Here is a 17,658-nt window from a genome sequence, read left to right as displayed (position 1 = left end):
TGAGTGTGTTGGCTGTATACTGGTGCCAAGGGCAAAAATAAGCCAGGTGGTCCTCAAACCCTCACTGGTGCTGGGGTGACTTCCGACCCCTCCTCACTTCAGCCCAGTCGGTCGTGAGCGGCGGGAAGGGAAGGCTCAGACTTTCCTACCTCTCTCTGGGCCACTCCAGGCACACTCACCACATGCCACTGAGAAAAACGCCACCAAGAGAAGGTATAGGTGACAGGCTTTCGAAGGCCTGGAGAGTCGGGTGGGAGGAGGGGCTGGCTAGGCCGAGCCTTCAACGGGCCCCGCCCACAGTTCCGCCCACGCACCCTGGCCCCGCCAGCCCCGCCCTGCGCCCTCCTGCCGACTTTGCTCAGAGTGCCTGCTTGGAGCAGCAGCTGGGGCAGGCAGGTGAGGGGGCCTCTTCCTTCACTGGCGGTGTGTATGTCCACCTGGTGCCAGGTGCTCAGACCCGAGGGCAGGGGAGGGCGCTGGACATCATACTGGGGGTGGGTCAGCTGCCCGAGGGCTTTCAGGACCGGCTGCGGACTCAGGTCCCGACCGGGACCTTGAGTCTGCTCCCAGCCAGGCCCAGGCCTCCAAGAGTCCCTGCAGGGGCCCAGGTGGGCCTCGATGGAGCTTCTCTCGCCGCCGTCACAGCCTTCACTGTTATTGCTGCTGCTACTGCTGCCACCACTGCTGGCCAGAGAGTCCTGGCAGTGTCCGCGCACCCCCTACGCCGCCTTGCGCGATTTTGACGTCGAGTACAAGGTGCCCAGCTTCTCGGCCGGAGGTCCGGTACAGGCCATAGCGACCTACGAGGGCGGCAGGGACGGGAGTGCCGTGTTCGTGGCTACACGCAATCGCCTGCACGTGCTTGGGCCTGGCCTGCAGCCAGTAGAGAGCCTGGCCACAGGTCCTGTTGGAGACCCGGGCTGTCAGACGTGTGCGGCCTGTGGCCCGGGCCCCCACAGCCCGCAGGGAGACACAGATGCACAGGTGCTGGTGCTGGAGCCAGCTCTGCCCGCACTAGTCAGCTGTGGCTCGAGCCTGCATGGGCGCTGCTTCCTGCACGAGCTAGAGCCCCAAGGGACAGCCCTGCACCTGGCACCACCAGCCTGCCTCTTCTCCGCCAACCACAACCAGCCCGAGGACTGCCCTGACTGTGTGGCCAGTCCTCTGGGCACCCTCGTGACCGTGGTTGAGCAGGGCCATGCCTCCTACTTCTACGTGGCATCCTCACTGGATGAGACGGTGGCCTCGAGCTTCAGCCCCCGCTCGGTGTCCATCCGGCGCCTCAAGGCCGATGCCTCAGGATTCGCACCGGGGTTTGCCGCGCTGTCCGTGCTGCCGGAGCACCTCGCTTCCTATCCTATCCAGTATGTGTACAGTTTCCGTGCCAGAGCCTTTGTCTATTTCCTGAAGGTGCAGCGGGCCAGCGTGGCAGCTGCCCCGGAAGCCTTGCACACACGCCTGGCACGGCTCAGCGCTGCTGAGCCCGAACTGGGCGACTACCGCGAGCTCGTTCTCGACTGCCGATTCGCACCCAAACGCCGGCGCCGCGGGACCACTGAGGGAGGACAGCCCTACCCAGTGCTGAGGGCGGCCCACACAGCTCCAGTGGGCAGCAAGCTAGCTGCTGAGCTGAGCATCGATGAGGGCCAAGAAGTGCTATTTGGCGTCTTCGTGGCTAGCAGAGACAGCAGTCCCGGTGTGAATCCCAACTCTGTCGTCTGTGCCTTTCCCATCGACCTAGTGGACACTCTCATCGAGCATGGTGTGGAGCGCTGTTGTGAGCCTCCTGTCCCCCCTGGCATCCGGCGAGGCCTCGACTTCTTCCAGTCGCCTAGTTTTTGCCCCAACCCGGTGAGCAGAAAGAAGGGGCCCTCACCTGTGAGCAGGTGGTAGAATCCAGTAAGAGGGTTTGGGAGGGAGGGAGAAGGGCAGGAGGGAAGATGTTTTCTCTTCCACCCAGTTCCTTAGTGCTGGGGGCAGGTGGGGGTGTGGAGGGCATGAGGGAATCAGCCAAGCACAGGCTATACTGGAGGCTCACCTAGTAGCCAGACTAGTCTCTGTTTCTCCTCCATTTTGCTCTTTCACTCTCTTAGGTACTATGGCCTCTGATTTTTTTAGGTAGTTTCCTAGATTGTGTGAGAAGCAGATTGCATCACAACTGTCTGGCAGAGACACTGCCTAACTCCGGTACAATGATCCCCTCCTACCTGCCCACCACACATACCCTCAAGGACATACACAGAGAAACAGCCCCCCACACAAGCAGATGCTAACAGATTCACACAGATACGGCTGCTCACCAACACAGTTTCTCTTTCCCTTTGGAAGCACTGTTTTGTTCCGCTTTCCAAAGAGGGTGGGGCAGGAGTTGTCAGAGGATGCCCCCACCCCATTCCAGGGAGCCTCCTGGGCCTTGGAAGTTTGGGGGCTTGTCAGAGAGCCTGCATGGCTTGGGCTTCACAGACACACTCGTCCCTGATTGTCCTCTGTGGAGTGACTGGGGGAGGACCAAGGACATGGTGGGAAGGCAACTTGGCTCTAGTAGATTCCAGGAAGCTCACCCCAGTCTTGTGCAAACAACTGTAAACATCTGGGGATGAGTAAAGGCTTAGGAGGGGCTGGTTGGAAGTGGTTCACCATGAAGGAGTCCCAGACTTTCTTTCACTATGGTTGGGGCCCTGCTCTAGTTCCCCATCTCACCCCAAGTAGGAGGTCTCCCGGCCATCGCTGAATTGGGGGCTTTTCCCAGCAGACCCTACCCAGGTTCTCTCCAGCCATGGTGTCAGGGAGCTGGAACAGAGACAAACAGGACATTCCTTAAAATGCTAAGGACAAAACCCAAACTGAGAGCCATGGAAACAGTCCTACCCTAGCTTGTAAGAGGTAAAACCAAGACAATGGGGTGAACAGCACTGGATAAGTGGTCTTTCAGTGAGCTCACTCACAGTCACTGCCCTGAGTCTTTGGCTGCCCTGTGGCTCTGCTACTTCTGTGACGTTCCCCACTGACTCCTTTCTGGCTCTTACTAATGCCTCAGAGGTGGAAGGAAAATGTACGAACAGCGAGGAGTAGGGCATCTCCAGCCTCCCTCCCTCAGCTGAGTCCATCTGGGTTGAGGAGGCCCTATGGGGGGAGAGCCCTCGTCAGGGCCTGGGCAGCCCTGCCTGCCCTCCTCTCTTCCTTCTGGGGGAGTCTGAACCTCTCACAGACTTGGCTGGTGGTCAGTGGGTCAGAAGACATCCAGCATGAGTTGGCAGTGCTAGGTTCGAGGAGGACTGATCTCAAGATGGCCCACAAGCTGGCCAGGGAGGTGTGTGAACCAGCCTGTACAGTGTTTGTCCAGTGACTGGGCATGTAGCCTCCAGGGCAACACCCACTGTGTGCTGATGGTGGCTGGCCTCAGGAAGCCTGTGGGACTCTGAGCTGGCACCTGCCTTCCATGGGTTCAGGTGGGATTTGACTCTGGAGCAGTCACCCTCCTTTGTGGGGCACTGGACACTTGAGTCATGCTCTTAGGAGCCACAGGCTGGCTTACAGACAAACCTGAAAACCCAGAGCTAAGTCCTAGGACCCAGGGGCAAGCAGACAGGGGTGTGGTCCTGATCAGGGTAGGACCTCTTTGCCACCCCTCAGCCCCACCTGTTCCTGAGTCATGCTAAAAACACCCGCTGGCTTCCGGCTAAGGTCAGGCCCCTTTCCTGCCTCAAGTGAGGACAGAGTCCCAGTTCCCACCCATCCAGGCTACAGACCTAGAGTGTGTGGAATTTCTGTGCCCAGCTCTGCACCCCCAGGGCTCCTGATCAGCACTGAGGTCTCAGGACTAGGTTAAGCATACTTGGTTTGATGGGAGCCCCAGGGCTGGCAAGGGAATGTCGCAAGCCCCAAGGCTACTGAGCCCTGCCTGTGCTTTGCACCCAGCTCCAATGCCTTGCATCATACCCTGATATGATTTACCAGAAGCTTCCACAGTCCTGCCTTGGTGCCTTGAGTGCAGTCCCCCAAAACACCTTCCTATTAAGAACAGGTGACAGGTGTTTCCCAATCCCTGGGGCCTAGCCTTCAGGCCTTGGTTTTTCCCTTTTGTATCTGAAGGGGATTCGGGTTGCAGCTGGAGGTACAGGAAGATCTTTGGAGTCTCAGGGAGAAGAACCATGTTACCAGCCCCATGCTGGCCAATTAACTTCAGAGTTTAGCCACCTTAGGCTGGAGAGAAACTGAAGCCCCCAAAGGAGACAGGGTTTGCTGAAGTACAGGGAATAACCAGCAGGGGGCAGAAGAGGACTCTGCTCAAGAGCTTAGACTTCTTGCCTGGCTCCTCTCCTGAGGGCCTATAAGGCCTTGGACAAGTGACCAAACGGTTTCTGAGCTCATTTCCTTATCTGCAAAATAGGGGTGTTGAAAGCACCCACTTTACACAGTGGTTGTGAGGCAAGAATGAGGTTGGGTCTGTGAGATTCTAAGTCATTATCAGAATGGACATGGCAGGTCAGGGCAAGGCATAGCAGACGCTGGCCTTCCAGCCTGGGCCTTCCTTCCTGGACTTACTACCTCTGAGAGCCCCATAGGTGGGAGGGGGTGGGTAAGTGGCAGACCTAGAGTCTTATCTAGCCAAGTCAGGTAAGGGATGGGGGTTTGGGCTGCTGTGGTCACTGACAGAGATCCCAAGGGGTCAATGTGTGAGGATGAGCCCTGACTCCTTACCCGACTCTCCTCAGCCTGGCCTGGAGGCCCCCAGCCCCAACACCAGCTGCCATCACTTTCCTCTGCTGGTTAGCAGCAGCCTATCACGTGTGGACCTCTTCAACGGGCTATTAGGACCAGTACAGGTCACTGCACTGCATGTGACACGCCTTGACAATGTCACAGTGGCCCACATGGGCACAACTGATGGGCGCATCCTGCAGGTAGGACCCCCATCTCCACAGCTTCTTGTTCCTGGGTCCCCTTCCCCATTTCCATTTTGCTCACAGCTAACCTATCCCAGGTGGAGCTGGCCAGATCTCTCAACTACTTGCTGTATGTGTCCAACTTCTCACTGGGCAGCAACAGGCAGCCCATACGACGAGATGTCAGTCGCCTTGGAGACCACCTGTTCTTTTCCTCTGGGGAGCAGGTAAGGTGGGACTAGGGTAGGGCCTGGGGCCAGGGCTGTGGAAACAAAGCCTCCCCATCTAATCCAGGGAGGCACTGACATACAGGTCTCACCACCCTGACCTACAATGGGACCAGGCAGTCTCTGGGTCTAGTTCTCCCTCCAGCCACCCCTGAACCACCCCTCTGCCACTCCAAGGTCTTCCAGGTACCTATCCAGGGCCCTGGCTGCCACCACTTCCTCACCTGTGGGAGTTGTCTGCGGGCACAGCGTTTCATGGGCTGTGGCTGGTGTGGGGGCATGTGTGGCCGGCAGAAGGAGTGTCCTGGCTCCTGGCAACAGGATCATTGTCCACCTGAGCTTACTGAGGTATGACTTGCTTGGCAGGGCCCAGGTAAGGGTGGGACAAGCTGGGCCTGGAGTGGGGGTCAGCATGTGTTAACCATGATCCTCAGGCCTGGAATGTCCTCAATATCAACAAGGAGGGTATTCTTGTCAGAGCGGATGGCACAAGCAAAGACTTAGAGGCAGAAAAGTGCCTGAGTGAGGACTACAAGTGACCTAGGAGACTTGGAGGGAGGGCAGGCAAGGGGCATAGCAGAAAACTCTGGGAAAAGCAGACAGCTGAGAGCCCGGATGCACACAGGGACTCAGGCTCTCTCCCTCTCTTCAGTTCTACCCCCAGAGTGGACCCCTAAGGGGCAGCACAAGGCTGACCCTGTGTGGCTCCAACTTCTACCTGCGCCCTGCTGATCTGGTGCCTGAGGGCACCCATCAGGTCACCGTGGGCCAAAGTCCCTGCCGACTGCTGCCCAAGGACAGCCCAAACCTCAGGTACAAGCTGGTCTCTGCGCTTCCTGTCCCTGACAGGGGTGACCAAGCAGCCCCTTCCCTGTGAGACCCTGTCTTCTGCTTACTGGGGGCAAGGAGATATCAGGCAAACTGCAGTGACTCTGGTTGCTTGGTGTCTAAGGAGACCTCTCTGTCCCTGCTTGAGCCTGCATATGCCCTACCTGCCTGTTGAGTCATGGAACTGGGCAAGGTTAGTCCCTGCCTCACCAGATCCTGCTTACCTTGGAGGAAGGCACGAGTAAAGAGATACCATCCTCAGGCTCAGAGGAGACCTGTGGTATGTAGCAGGCATACAGCCAGGCCTGTGTGACTCCTGGCTGACCTTGGGTTCCCCTGGTACCCCAGCCCAGTGCCCCGGAAAGACTTTGTAGAGGAGCTTGAGTGTGAGCTGGAGCCCTTGGGCATGCAGCCAGCCGGGCCCGCCAACATCAGCCTCACTGTGACCAACATGCCACCAGGCAAGCACTTCCAAGTGGATGGCACCTCCATGCTGCAAGGCTTCTCTTTCATGGTGAGGCCGCCTTGCCAAGGTCTGTACCCTTGGCCAGCCAGGCAATGTGGGCAAGGAAGGGCTTGGAGTGGAAGGCCTTTTATGCCAAGCTAAGCCACCTCTATGTCTTCTTAGGAGCCAGTTCTGACAGCAGTAAAACCCCTCTTTGGCCCACGGGCAGGGGGCACCCGCCTCACCTTTGAAGGCCAAGGCCTGTCTTTAGGCACCAGTCAGATGGTGCTGGTCAATGGGACTGAGTGCCCACTGGAACAGTAAGTGCCAACATGCAAGGGGAGGGGAGGCCACAGGGCTCCCCACTCAGGGAGCCCTTACCAGGTGGGCCTTGGATCCTACCAGGGCAGAGAGAGCAGAGCTCAAATGGTCAGTGTAGGGAGCAGGTCCAGGAGGAAGGGTCTGTTGCCCCCTCCAGCCCACGGGTGGTTTGGGGATGGTGAGAGAGCCCATCACAGAGTTAATTGGCTCTAGCCAAGGCTTTGGGGAACCTTTTCTGCCCTGCCTTCTTCTTGGAAGCCTTAAAGACCCTGTCTTCAAACAGACTCATTGATAATGGGCAGGGTGGGAAGATGACCAACAGAAGAACTGAGAGGGATTGGCAGACCTTAAAGGAGGTGGGTCTGGCCATCACCTGGAGGGTGATCCTGAGACCAATCCTCCCACCCCTACCCCCACCCCGTTCCGCAGGGTCAGCGAGGGGCAGCTCTTATGTACTACGCCCCCTGGGGCTGCTATGGCCAGGGTTCCCATTCACCTGCAGGTGGGGGGCGCTGTGGTGCCAGGCTCCTGGACCTTCCACTACCTGGAAGACCCCATTGTGCTGGGCATCAGCCCCAACTGTGGCTACATGTAAGTGCCACCCCCTTGCCCACTCTGGTCTCCTAAGGAATGAGGGAGGCAGCCTCAGAGAGCACCCCAAGCCCACCACATTGCTTTCCTCCACAGTGGCTCCCATGTCACCATCCATGGCCAGCATCTGACTTCAGCGTGGCACCTAGTGCTGTCATTCCATGATGGGCTTATGGCAGTGGAAAACAGGGTGAGCTGTCACTGGCAGCTGCCAAATGGACACTAGCCAGGAGGGAGGAAGGCTGGATCAATCCTCTGAGTTCTAACTCTACCCCGTGCTGGGCTGAGGAGACTGGGGTGGCCGTAGGTGGGATGCCTGGCTAACCACTCTCGCATGGGCCCTAGCAGTGTACAGGGCACCTCCCGGAGCAGCATCGGTGCCGCCTGCCCGAATATGTCGTCCGAAGCCCCCAGGGGTGGGTAACAGGGAACCTGAGTGCCTGGGGAGATGGAGCTCCTGGCTTCACGCAGCCCGGCTTTCGCTTCCTGCCCCCACCCCATCCACCCACCACTGACTTTGCCCCACTGAAGCCCGAGGAGCACGCTGTTAAGTTTGAGGTAAGTGTGGGGGATGGAGGTCAGGGACGGTGAAGGGTTAGGGCTGAAGCCTTGCCCAGAGGAGATGGGGGCACTGGCCAGTCCTTATGACTCTCTGCAGTATATTGGGCTGGGCGCTGTGGCTGATTGTGTGGACGTGAACGTGACCGTGGGTGGTAAGAGCTGCCAGCATGAGCTCCGGGGGGATGTGGTCATCTGCCCTCTGCCTTCCTCCCTGCAACTTGACAAGGATGGTGCCCCACTGCAGGTAGGCAGCTCAGCTGGCTCTCCACATGAGACATGGGCCAGGGCTTGCAGGCTGGGCCTGAGCTGCCACCTGCCCCCAGGTCTGTGTGGATGATGGATGTCACATCCTGGGCAGGGTGATACGGCCAGGCCCAGAGGGGGTCCCACAGAGGCTACTCCTTGGTGTCCTGCTGGCCCTGCTCCTGCTTGTGGCTGCACTGGCCGCTGCGCTGATCTTCAACTACTGGCGGAGGAAACAACTGGGTGAGCTCTCCACTCCCCTCCTGACTTGGCCTATACCAAACCGTGGCATCTCCAAGTCCTCTTTCTGCCCAGGCCTTGGAGGTCTGCCCATACCTCCTGGGGACTGAGTTTGGAGAGGCTGGCCACCAGGGGCTGTCTTTCCACAGTCCTTTCTCCAAACCTAGATGACCTGGCATCCTTGGACCGGACCACTGGAGCCATCCCCTTGCCTGCACTCCGCTCAGGTTCTGACTACAGAAATGGCCTTGGTGAGACGGGGGAGGCGCTGAAAGCTGGGGCCACACCCTCTGTTCCACAGGCCCCTCACTTCCTCTCCTCCACAGCAGCCCCTGCCACTCATGGTCTGGATTCCACCACACAGAGCCACAAAGCATCCGTCTCAGACAGTGGGGACGGGTCCTGTGTCCCACTGTTGCAGACAGAGTCCATCCAGCTTGGGGACTTAGACTCTGCACTCCTGACCGAGGTCAAGGATGTGCTGATCTCACATGAGCAGGTGGTCACCCACAGGGACAGAATCATTGGCAAAGGTATGGGGGCCAAGCCAGGTGGGGCTGGGGCAGAGATGGAGTCCTGAGATGACATGGACTCAAGGGGCATTTGGGCAGGACTCTGCTCTGGCCTTTCCACCAACCTTTGTGACCTTGGGAATACCACGTAACCTCTCTGAGCCTCCATTTGCTCATCTGTGAAATAGTAATTAGTTCTGTCTTCAGTGGATTCTGGTGCAGATTAAGTAGGCATGGGAGGGGTGCAGGCTCTGTCATTATGTAGCTGCTATTTGTTTTTAACGTCACATCGGCCAGTTGGTGCTCTGAGGTTTGGTTGCCAATGAGAGGGTGTGGTGTGCACCCTGAGCATTGGGGCCCTCTCACCATCTCCCCCTCACTAGGCCACTTTGGAGTTGTCTACCATGGAGAATACACAGACAAGGACCAGAATCGAATCCATTGTGCCATAAAGTCGCTGAGTCGTAAGTAGGGAAGAGGCTAGGAAGGTCCCCGTCCCTGCTGTGCTACCACCTTGCTGAGTAACCCTGAACAGGAGAACTTTCTTCTCCATTTCTCCATCTGACCCTGGCAAAGGGTCTTCCTGCCCTGAGTCTGACTCAAGCCACTCCACAGGCATCACAGAGGTGCAGGAGGTGGAGGCCTTCCTGCGCGAGGGGCTGCTCATGCGTGGTCTGCACCATCCAAATGTGCTGGCTCTCATCGGTATTGTGCTGCCCCCTGAAGGGCTGCCCCAGGTGCTGCTACCCTATATGCATCATGGAGACCTGCTTCAGTTCATCCGCTCACCCCAGCGGGTCAGTGCTCGGGTCAGGAGATTTGGGCAGCAGCTGGGGATGAGTTGCTATGCCCTTGCCTACCGACCCACCTGTGCCCCTAGAACCCCACGGTGAAGGACCTCATCAGCTTCGGCCTTCAGGTAGCCCGTGGCATGGAGTACCTGGCAGAGCAGAAGTTTGTGCACAGGGACCTGGCTGCTCGGAACTGCATGTGAGGGGCCAGAGCATTTGGGGTGAAGGAAGGGGGCAGGGCACCAGGGTGCACAGCTGCCCAAAGTCATCTCAGGGAAGGGCCCACGCTCCAGCCCTTGCTGTGCAGCCCTGGGCATGTCCTCCCCTCTCTGGGCCTCAGTTCTCCTATCTGCCCAGTGCAGGCTTAGATTGGACATGGTGGCTCTGAAACCCTGTGAAGGCCTGGAGTAAATGGGTTTAGGGCCAGGTGGGGGCCAGTCCTGAGTATGATCCCCTGCTCTCAGGCTGGATGAGTCATTCACAGTCAAGGTGGCTGACTTTGGCCTGGCCCGTGGTATCCTGGACAAGGAGTACTACAGTGTTCGACAGCATCGCCATGCTCGCCTCCCTGTCAAATGGATGGCACTGGAGAGCCTGCAGACCTACAGATTCACCACCAAGTCTGATGTGGTGAGGCCCCACCTGCCCCAGAGTCCACATGGCCTCAGTGTCCTGGGAGAGCACTTGGCCTTGCCCTTTTAGGTCCAGATGATGATCTGAGCCCAGGGAATCCCTAAGCTGAGCAGCCCCTGCAGCCCATTTGCCCACCTCTTGAGCAGGTCTAAGATAGAGCCCTCTTGCCACGGCAAGAGGGGGCTCTGAACTCATTGGCTCCTTGCAGACAATACAGGGCCTACAGGCCCAACTCTGGGCAGGGTCTGGTGATGAGAGGAGACTGAGGAAAGATGCGTATGAGATACTGAGGAGCGGGCTCTGATTGATTTCCAGCTGGAGGACTCTAGGAGATAGAGGACCTGGGGGGCCCACCTGTCCCCAAATTTGGGGTAAGAGTTGAGTCTCCTTTCTCCTTCCCACAGTGGTCGTTTGGTGTGCTGCTGTGGGAGCTGCTGACACGGGGTGCCCCACCATACCCCCACATTGACCCTTTTGACCTCACTCACTTCCTGGCCCAGGGTCGACGCCTGCCCCAGCCTGAATATTGTCCTGATTCTCTGTGAGTATGTGGAGGTGGTAGTGGGAGGGAGCTGGGCCCCAGAGACAAGGAAGGGACAGGAGACAGTGTTCTTGCCTGGCTCTCGGACTGATCCTCTGGTTGACCTGGAAAGGGACCCTCTCTGGACCTCAGTTTCCTCATCTGTGAACTGGTTCCACCAGCATTTGGGGCTGAGTGCTGGGAGGAGATCATGGTTGCCATGGTAACAGTACTCCCCACTCAGAGTCTGGGTTGAGGCCAGTGATTTGATTTCTCAGCACTCCTCACCCCACCCCCGCTAAGGGGGGCCTGTTTTCCATCTTTTCCATTCATTTAACCTCAAAGAGAGGTTCCATTAGCTCCCACACTAGCCCCCACCCCCAACATCTCCCTACTGGATATAGTTTCAGATTCCCTGATCCCAAGGCATGGTGACAACTATGAAACAGTCACTGTGCCTGCCCAGTGGGTCTGTGCCGGGGTTCAGCTTCAGAAGCAGTACGCGTGCCTTGTCTGTGCCCAGATCTTTGTGGTTAGAACAGGAAGAACCAGGTCACAGGTAAAGGTAGTTGATGATTCCAATCTCAGACTGTGCTCTAGAAGGGTACGAGTAACCCTTCTTCCCAGCCCCTGCCTGCCTTGGGTTTGATCTTTATTATTCATTTCACTAATGCCTCTGGTTTGAAGTAAGTGAAATCATCTTTACTACCCATCTGCCCCTGGGTCAGGTTCCCTGAAACAGACTCTTACCTGGAGCTATATACACAGGGAGTTTATTGATAGACTGGGGGAACCTGAGTCCTCTGAGTGGGGAGTACTATTACCATGGCAACTGTGATCTCCTCCCAGCCCCAAATGCTGGTGGAACCAGTCCACAGATGAGGAAACTGAGGCCCAGAGAGGGTCCCTTTCCAGGTCAACCAAATGATCAGTCAGAGCCAGGCAAGCAGAGAGCCCAGGGAAGCAGGACTGGGCAGGTGGAGAAGTTGGGCTGCCATGCAGATGCCGCAGAGGCTATAGCCCATCCTTGGGCTATAGCCCAGGGGGCTGCTTGATCTGGGGTGGCTCTTTGGAGTTTTAAGAAATATATATATATATATATTTTTTTTTTAATTAAAAAAATCTTTTTAATGTTTATTTATTTTGGGGAGAGAGAGACAGAGCATGAGCAGGGGAGGGGCAGAGAGAGGGGACACAGAATCTGAAGCAGGCTCCAGGCTCTGAGCTGTCAGCACAGAGCCTGACATGGGGCTTGAACTCACAAACTGCAAGATCATGACCCGAGCTGAAGTCGGCTGCTTAACCGACTGACCACCGACTGGGCACCCAGGTGCCCCTTTTAATGTTTTTTGAGAGAGAGAGAGAGAGAGATAGTGTGTGAGCAGGGGAGGGGCAGAGAGAAGGGAGACACAGAATCTGAAGCAGGCTCCAGGCTCTGAGCTGTCAGCACAGAGCCCAATGCAGGGCTGGAACCCACAAACTGCGGGATTGTGACTTGAGCTGAAGTCAAACGCTTAACCAACTGAGCCATCCAGGAGCCCCAGAGTTTTACGAAATTTAGATCAAGGGGTCAGGTCCTTGTGCTGGACATTAATAAGTCACTGGTCATAGTGTGAGCTTGGGGGAGGCAGTTACTTTCTGCCTGGGGTGATTCCTAGGGAGGGCTTTAGCCAAGGGTCAGCAGCACCCACTGGGAGGATGAAGGGGGATCTGGGTGGACCATCACAGCATCCACTAGACCAGACCAAGTCTCTTTTCCACTTGAGGCCTCAGTTTCCTTATCTGTAAAGTTTGGATGATGACAGTACCACCCTCAGAGTCTGAGAATTATGAGATTATTGTGTGTAGGGCACTTAGTGTCATTTAAGGCAGAGGCAGCATTTCCAAGATGAAGAGGCATGTATTGGGGCCCACCAGGTAAACCCACAGAAACAATGGCTGGGCATCCCACATGTCCATGTCTCAGGACTTTTAATCTCCATTTCACTGGACATGGGCTTTCTTCCTAGAAGACCTGAGATGATAACTGATAGCCTGTGAGCTGCGCCTTAAGCTAAGTAAGTGCTTCACAGGCATCCTCCCACCCTATGCCACCACAGCTCTGTGATCAGAGGAGGATCCAGAGACACAGAGAGGTTAAGAATCTTGCCCAAGATCACATTGCTCAGGTCACACCAGAGCTCAGGAGTCCAAGCTCTTAATCCCTGGGGCAATTCAACCTCTGCCACAGTGGGGAGGCAAGACTGGAACAGCAATCACAATGCTGAGAAGAGCTGCCTCTGACTGGGCAATGCTCTGCACTAGGCCCTGTTACCTGTTCTCATTCCTGTGCGGCCTGCCAGAGGATTAAGAGCAGGTGGGCAGCCCGGGATCTCTGGGTGGGGATGTGCCCTGCCTCTGACATGCCCCTCTCCCCACAGGTACGCAGTGATGCAGCGCTGCTGGGTTGCGGACCCTGCAGGGAGACCCACCTTCTCAGCGCTGGTGGAGGAAGTGGAACACGTGGTGGCCAGGCTGCTTGGGGACCACTACGTGCAGCTGCCTGCAGCCTACGTGAACCTGGGTCCTGGTGCCTCGGATGAGGCGAACATGCACCCAGAACAGTCGCAGACCCCACCTGTGCACAGGATCGCACGTCGGCCCTGGCCTTCCTCAGAGCCACCACAGCCCACGTGACCTCTGCCCTAGGCAGGCCCCAGGGATTGGACCTGCCTAGCAGCCAGGGAGTTAATCCCAAACTGTCTCTAGGCCATGTCAGGCCAGGGGCAGCCTGAGCTGGCTTCTGCCCTGTCCCTGCCCCCTTAACTTTCAGGGGTGACAGGAGGGAGCAAGGCACTTGTCCCTTCACTCCAGAGAGGGAGCAGTGAGAATGATCCTTGATGTGAGGAGTATTTACGGCATACCTGGTGTGTGCTTGACCTTCTGGGCACAGGGGACTTAACAGTGACCGCACAGACACTGGCCCTTGAACTAGTAAATGAACCAACGAATCATCAAGTTGCAAATTGTGGTCAATGCTATGAAAGAAAGACAGGCTGCTTTGAGGGAATGGAGGTCAGCTTTAGAGAGAGAATAGAGGTGAAAGAAGCCTCCCCAGGAGGTGACATTTCTGCTATAACCCTGTCAGGTAGGAACTGTGCCAGAAGCAGAGGTGGGGGAAGACAGTTTTGGGCAAAGTGAGCAGCACATGCAAAGACTCTGAGGCTGGAAAGGGGTTGGATCAGTAAGAAGGCTCCAGAGAACAGGAAGGGTAGGGCAAGGTGCTAATTCAGGTTACAGGGCCCTGGGGGCTTCTTGATGGAACCAAGAGGGGTGGGTTGAGTACCCAGGCATGTAGTAGTCAGAATGGCTTCTCCCACTGCCCAGCCCATGTCTGTCCCTTTCCCCAGGCCCCAGCTGCTCTCAGGGCTCCCTGCTCTGCCTGCAGCTCCCCCCCCTCCCCACCCCCCCCCCACACACACTGTCAGGACATAGAGACCGGCTCCCCTACCTCAAAGCCTACCAGCATTGCCGTTACAGCCTTGAGAGAGATGAGCCAACAGCAAGGCCTCACCACACTTTTAAGGCACCAGCTTCAAGATGCTAGACTGCCCAGGCTATTTATACTCGTCAAGACCACTGCACAATAGCCACTAGAGGGGCAGACTCCACTGGAGAGCGAGAACAGTTTCCTCCTTGTACCACTCTTCTCCCACACCCTTGATGCTAAGGGCACAGCTTGGATGTCAGTGACTGGGCCCAGGGCATGCATCATGGTGGTTCTTCTCTCTTACACAGGACCCCTATAGCCTCCCTCCCACCAGTTGGGAGACCCCAGCTCATCCTAAGGGGAGCAAGCTCCGTCTCCTGTGAGTTGCCAACTTTTTGCCCTGTCACACATGTAACACTGGGTTTGAGGCAAGAGCTCCCTGGTAAATAGAGTGGGGGGTTCCTTGGGACTGGAGCTTCCCAACTGTTCTCTACCCATAGGAGGCCCTGCCATGGGGAGACTAAGGACCCTGAGGACATGTGGGTAAAGCTTAAAAGGGGATCTTCTGCTCAAGTGCAGGGTTCCAAAGATCAGGGGTCTATGATCTGGAGAGATGGACTCTATCTGCCTGTTTACCACTGTACCTCTGATCCCTACTCAGTCATAGAGGATGTCGTATAGCCTTGCATGTTCAGCCAGAGACCCCTGGTCCCTGTGTGTGCGTGTTGTGTGTGTGCGGTGGGGGGAATCAATTGTGTCACCCTGAGGCTACAAGAGAGATGAGTGAAATGTCCTAGAGTACCCCTGACAGCCATAGTCGCCATACTAGTTGGAAAGGGCTGTCTCCATCCCTCCAACTTGCAGTCCTCCTGCTCTGACCTCATGCTGGGGATCTGAAGGTCATCCAGAGCTCCCCGCCCTGGGTGGGGAGTGAGGAGAAGGCCCAGGGGCCTCTCTGAAGCTGGACTGAGGCTCCTTCTCCACTGAGCTCTTGAAACTCATGGACCACTGTCTCATCTGCTCATAAGAGAGGGGCTTGGAGAAGAAGGGGTCTCTGCTTGGGAGGGGAGCTTAGCAGGAGAGGACTCTCAGAGAAGGCAGATGGAGGATAGCTCCAGCTATCAGCTCTCCTGTGCAGCCAGAATGTGGGGCTTTGGACATATTTCTGAGCCAAGGGCCTCTGGGCCTCTGGGCTTCCCAGGATTCTCCAGGGAAGGGGCCTAGTTAAGCAGGTGCTTGGGCTCCTGGATCATGGCACAGCTGCACCCCCTCCCAGTGCTGCAGCCCCCAAGCTCTGAGCTCCATTCTCAGAGCCACCCGAATAGTCACAATTTCAGCTGGAGTGTCAGAAACTGGAACTGTTTCAGGGTTTCAAATTCCTGACTGGGCCACCAGGGAGAAGAGGAAGGGAGGGTTAGTTCTAGGCCCCAGATGGCCTGGGGGAACTAGAACGTTTCTGAGTGGCTTCCAAGCCAGTGAAGGCTGAGCTGCCTTTCCCCTAGGGAAAGGCCTGGGGGAGGCCTGACTAGTATCTCAGGCATGGTGGGTGGCTGGTGCAAGGGGAAGTTTACTGGTGGCCATGGTGGGCCTAGGCCCGCCACTAGGATGGGATGGGGTGAGCAGAGGCTTCTTCTGGGGCTTTGGGAGTCCAGTCTTTCCACCATGAGCTGTGGAAAGAAGGTACCAGCTCCCCTGCCTCATCTCCCCCTATCACAGCCCAGGGGGGGCTGGGGGCAACAGGTGCCAGTAAAGGCTGGAGGGAGGCTAGGATGGGAGCTGGGGCTGAGGAAGCTGCAGATGACTCACAGCCTCTTGACTGCCCATTGGTGTCACTGTTGTCTAGCACCTGGAGAGCATGCATGGGGTAGACCGACCCGCTTTGATGGGGGACCATGAGTCTGGTCTGAGATCCTCCTTATGCCTCAGTCCCAGCCTTTCAGAGAATTTTCCCAGGGACCCAAAGGCCCTCTGGGGTCACACACAAGGGCCCCAGATATTGCCCCATTCCAAACTTTGGGATCTTCCTGGGACACTGGCCTCACCAGTCACTCCCTCAATGCAGCTCATGAGGCCAGAGCTCCACCTACTTCAGAAATTAACTCCCTTTACCTGTAGAGTGGGTCGGGGGAAACAGGGGCACTGCTGGGAGTGTCTGAGGCTCCAAGAGGCCCAGGCTGCATCTTACACTTACTGCCTCTGCCTGGGGAGAAGCAGTCCCAGGAATCAGTAGCTGAGCACTGAGCCTTATCTACCAGGCCCTAACGAGAAACACCTTTTACTCCATGCGGCGTTGGAAAACTCCCCTCTGTGAAGTCCCCAGGAACTGAGCGTCTCTTCACTCAGAGCCTCTGCTCTGCCCAGATGAGGGTCCTAGCCGAGAGGTGGGGCTATGCCAGCCCAGAGGAGTGGGGATGACTCCGTGAAGGGCCCCCGGTGTTCCCCATCTGGCACAGGGGCCTGCTGAGCCTCGTTCTCTCCTGCTACTCCTTTGGGGTTTGCTCTAGCTAGAGTTTCTAACCCAATGAGTGTAGATGCCAGGAGATCCTGGGCAGCTGTGACATTCACATCTGACTGAGGTGGCCTCCTGGCTGGGCTTGGGTTCTTCAGGTTTGAGGATGGTGACCTGGAGCATGAGCATGGCCTTCACAGTTGGTCCTCCCCTGGTGGGAGTCCTTGGCCCAAAACCTGGCAGGTGGTGCCCAGCAGCTGGCAGAGCTTGCCTGACCGAGCTCAGAACATAGGTGTGGCACCTGGATCCCAGCCACCTCACACTGATATCCTCAGACCCCCTTAAAAATGACTGTTTCTCCTGAATCCTGCTCCCCACCCACCCAATCAGTCCGTCTCTGATAGGAACTCTCGTCTCCTGAGCCTCCCCGACAGCCTCTGCATCTTGTTCTCTATCCCCTCAGTGCCCCGAACATCTTCTGCCTCCAGTTCCAGGATATTCATGCTAGGTCTAGCAGGGATGGCAGTGCTGCCTGGAGAGGGAGGCAACACCACCACACTCTCCTCTTGTAGGATGAGGATCCCAGCACCTGCGTCTGCCCTACCATTGCTACTCATTCCCCTGCAACTTCTGCTCCTCCCGTCTGGCAGCCCTGACCTTGTCAGGAAAGCAGAGGTACTTGTGGCCCTGACAGCCCAGACAGAGGGTCCTGACAGGAGGCCCTTATATTTAGCCCTCACCAGTCTCACTGTCGCTCAGTGGAAGCTCAGAGGCAAGGCCCGCGGTACTGCCTATTTTGAACTCAGGTGGTGGGAGCTGAGGGAAGTTGCTCAGGAGAGGGAGCACCACCAGAGGCTCTCAATGCCGGGGGCATCCCTGCCTTCTCTCCTCTCTATTCCGTTTTAGGTTGGTTTAGCCACCTGCACACTTGTGGAATGTCTT

General features: G+C 56.9%; 1 protein-coding gene and 1 long non-coding RNA gene across 13 annotated transcripts; one reads left to right on the top strand and one right to left on the bottom strand.

Moving 5' to 3' along the window:
- Positions 1 to 178: 178 nt before the first annotated feature.
- MST1R (macrophage stimulating 1 receptor) lies at positions 179 to 13,795 on the top strand. Of its 12 annotated transcripts, none has more exons than XM_045496912.1 (20): positions 180 to 1,851; positions 4,716 to 4,904; positions 4,985 to 5,113; positions 5,291 to 5,461; positions 5,766 to 5,926; positions 6,290 to 6,455; positions 6,570 to 6,706; positions 7,137 to 7,298; positions 7,395 to 7,488; positions 7,644 to 7,856; positions 7,957 to 8,103; positions 8,183 to 8,345; positions 8,510 to 8,569; positions 8,672 to 8,875; positions 9,238 to 9,318; positions 9,470 to 9,651; positions 9,735 to 9,844; positions 10,110 to 10,275; positions 10,683 to 10,819; positions 13,219 to 13,795. In XM_045496912.1, the coding sequence occupies exons 1-20, from the start codon at positions 619 to 621 to the stop codon at positions 13,472 to 13,474; spliced, it is 4,161 nt and encodes a 1,386-aa protein (XP_045352868.1). In that variant the 5' UTR covers positions 180 to 618; the 3' UTR covers positions 13,475 to 13,795. The 12 variants fall into 12 exon arrangements, with proteins under 12 accessions (XP_045352858.1, XP_045352856.1, XP_045352868.1 ...); XM_045496911.1 differs by having other exon boundaries at positions 8,669 to 8,875; XM_045496908.1 differs by having other exon boundaries at positions 8,510 to 8,593.
- On the bottom strand, positions 2,297 to 4,790 carry LOC123607509. Its single transcript, XR_006716767.1, has 2 exons — positions 4,702 to 4,790; positions 2,297 to 2,790 (listed from the first exon to the last, which is right to left on the bottom strand). It is a non-coding gene; the product is annotated as an uncharacterized LOC123607509 (long non-coding RNA).
- Positions 13,796 to 17,658: the final 3,863 nt, after the last annotated feature.

Source organism: Leopardus geoffroyi, chromosome A2, assembly GCF_018350155.1.
Source record: "Leopardus geoffroyi isolate Oge1 chromosome A2, O.geoffroyi_Oge1_pat1.0, whole genome shotgun sequence".
Taxonomy (NCBI): Eukaryota; Metazoa; Chordata; class Mammalia; order Carnivora; family Felidae; genus Leopardus; species Leopardus geoffroyi.
Note: the sequence above shows the minus strand (reverse complement) of the source record. Positions and strands in the feature narration are given on the sequence as shown.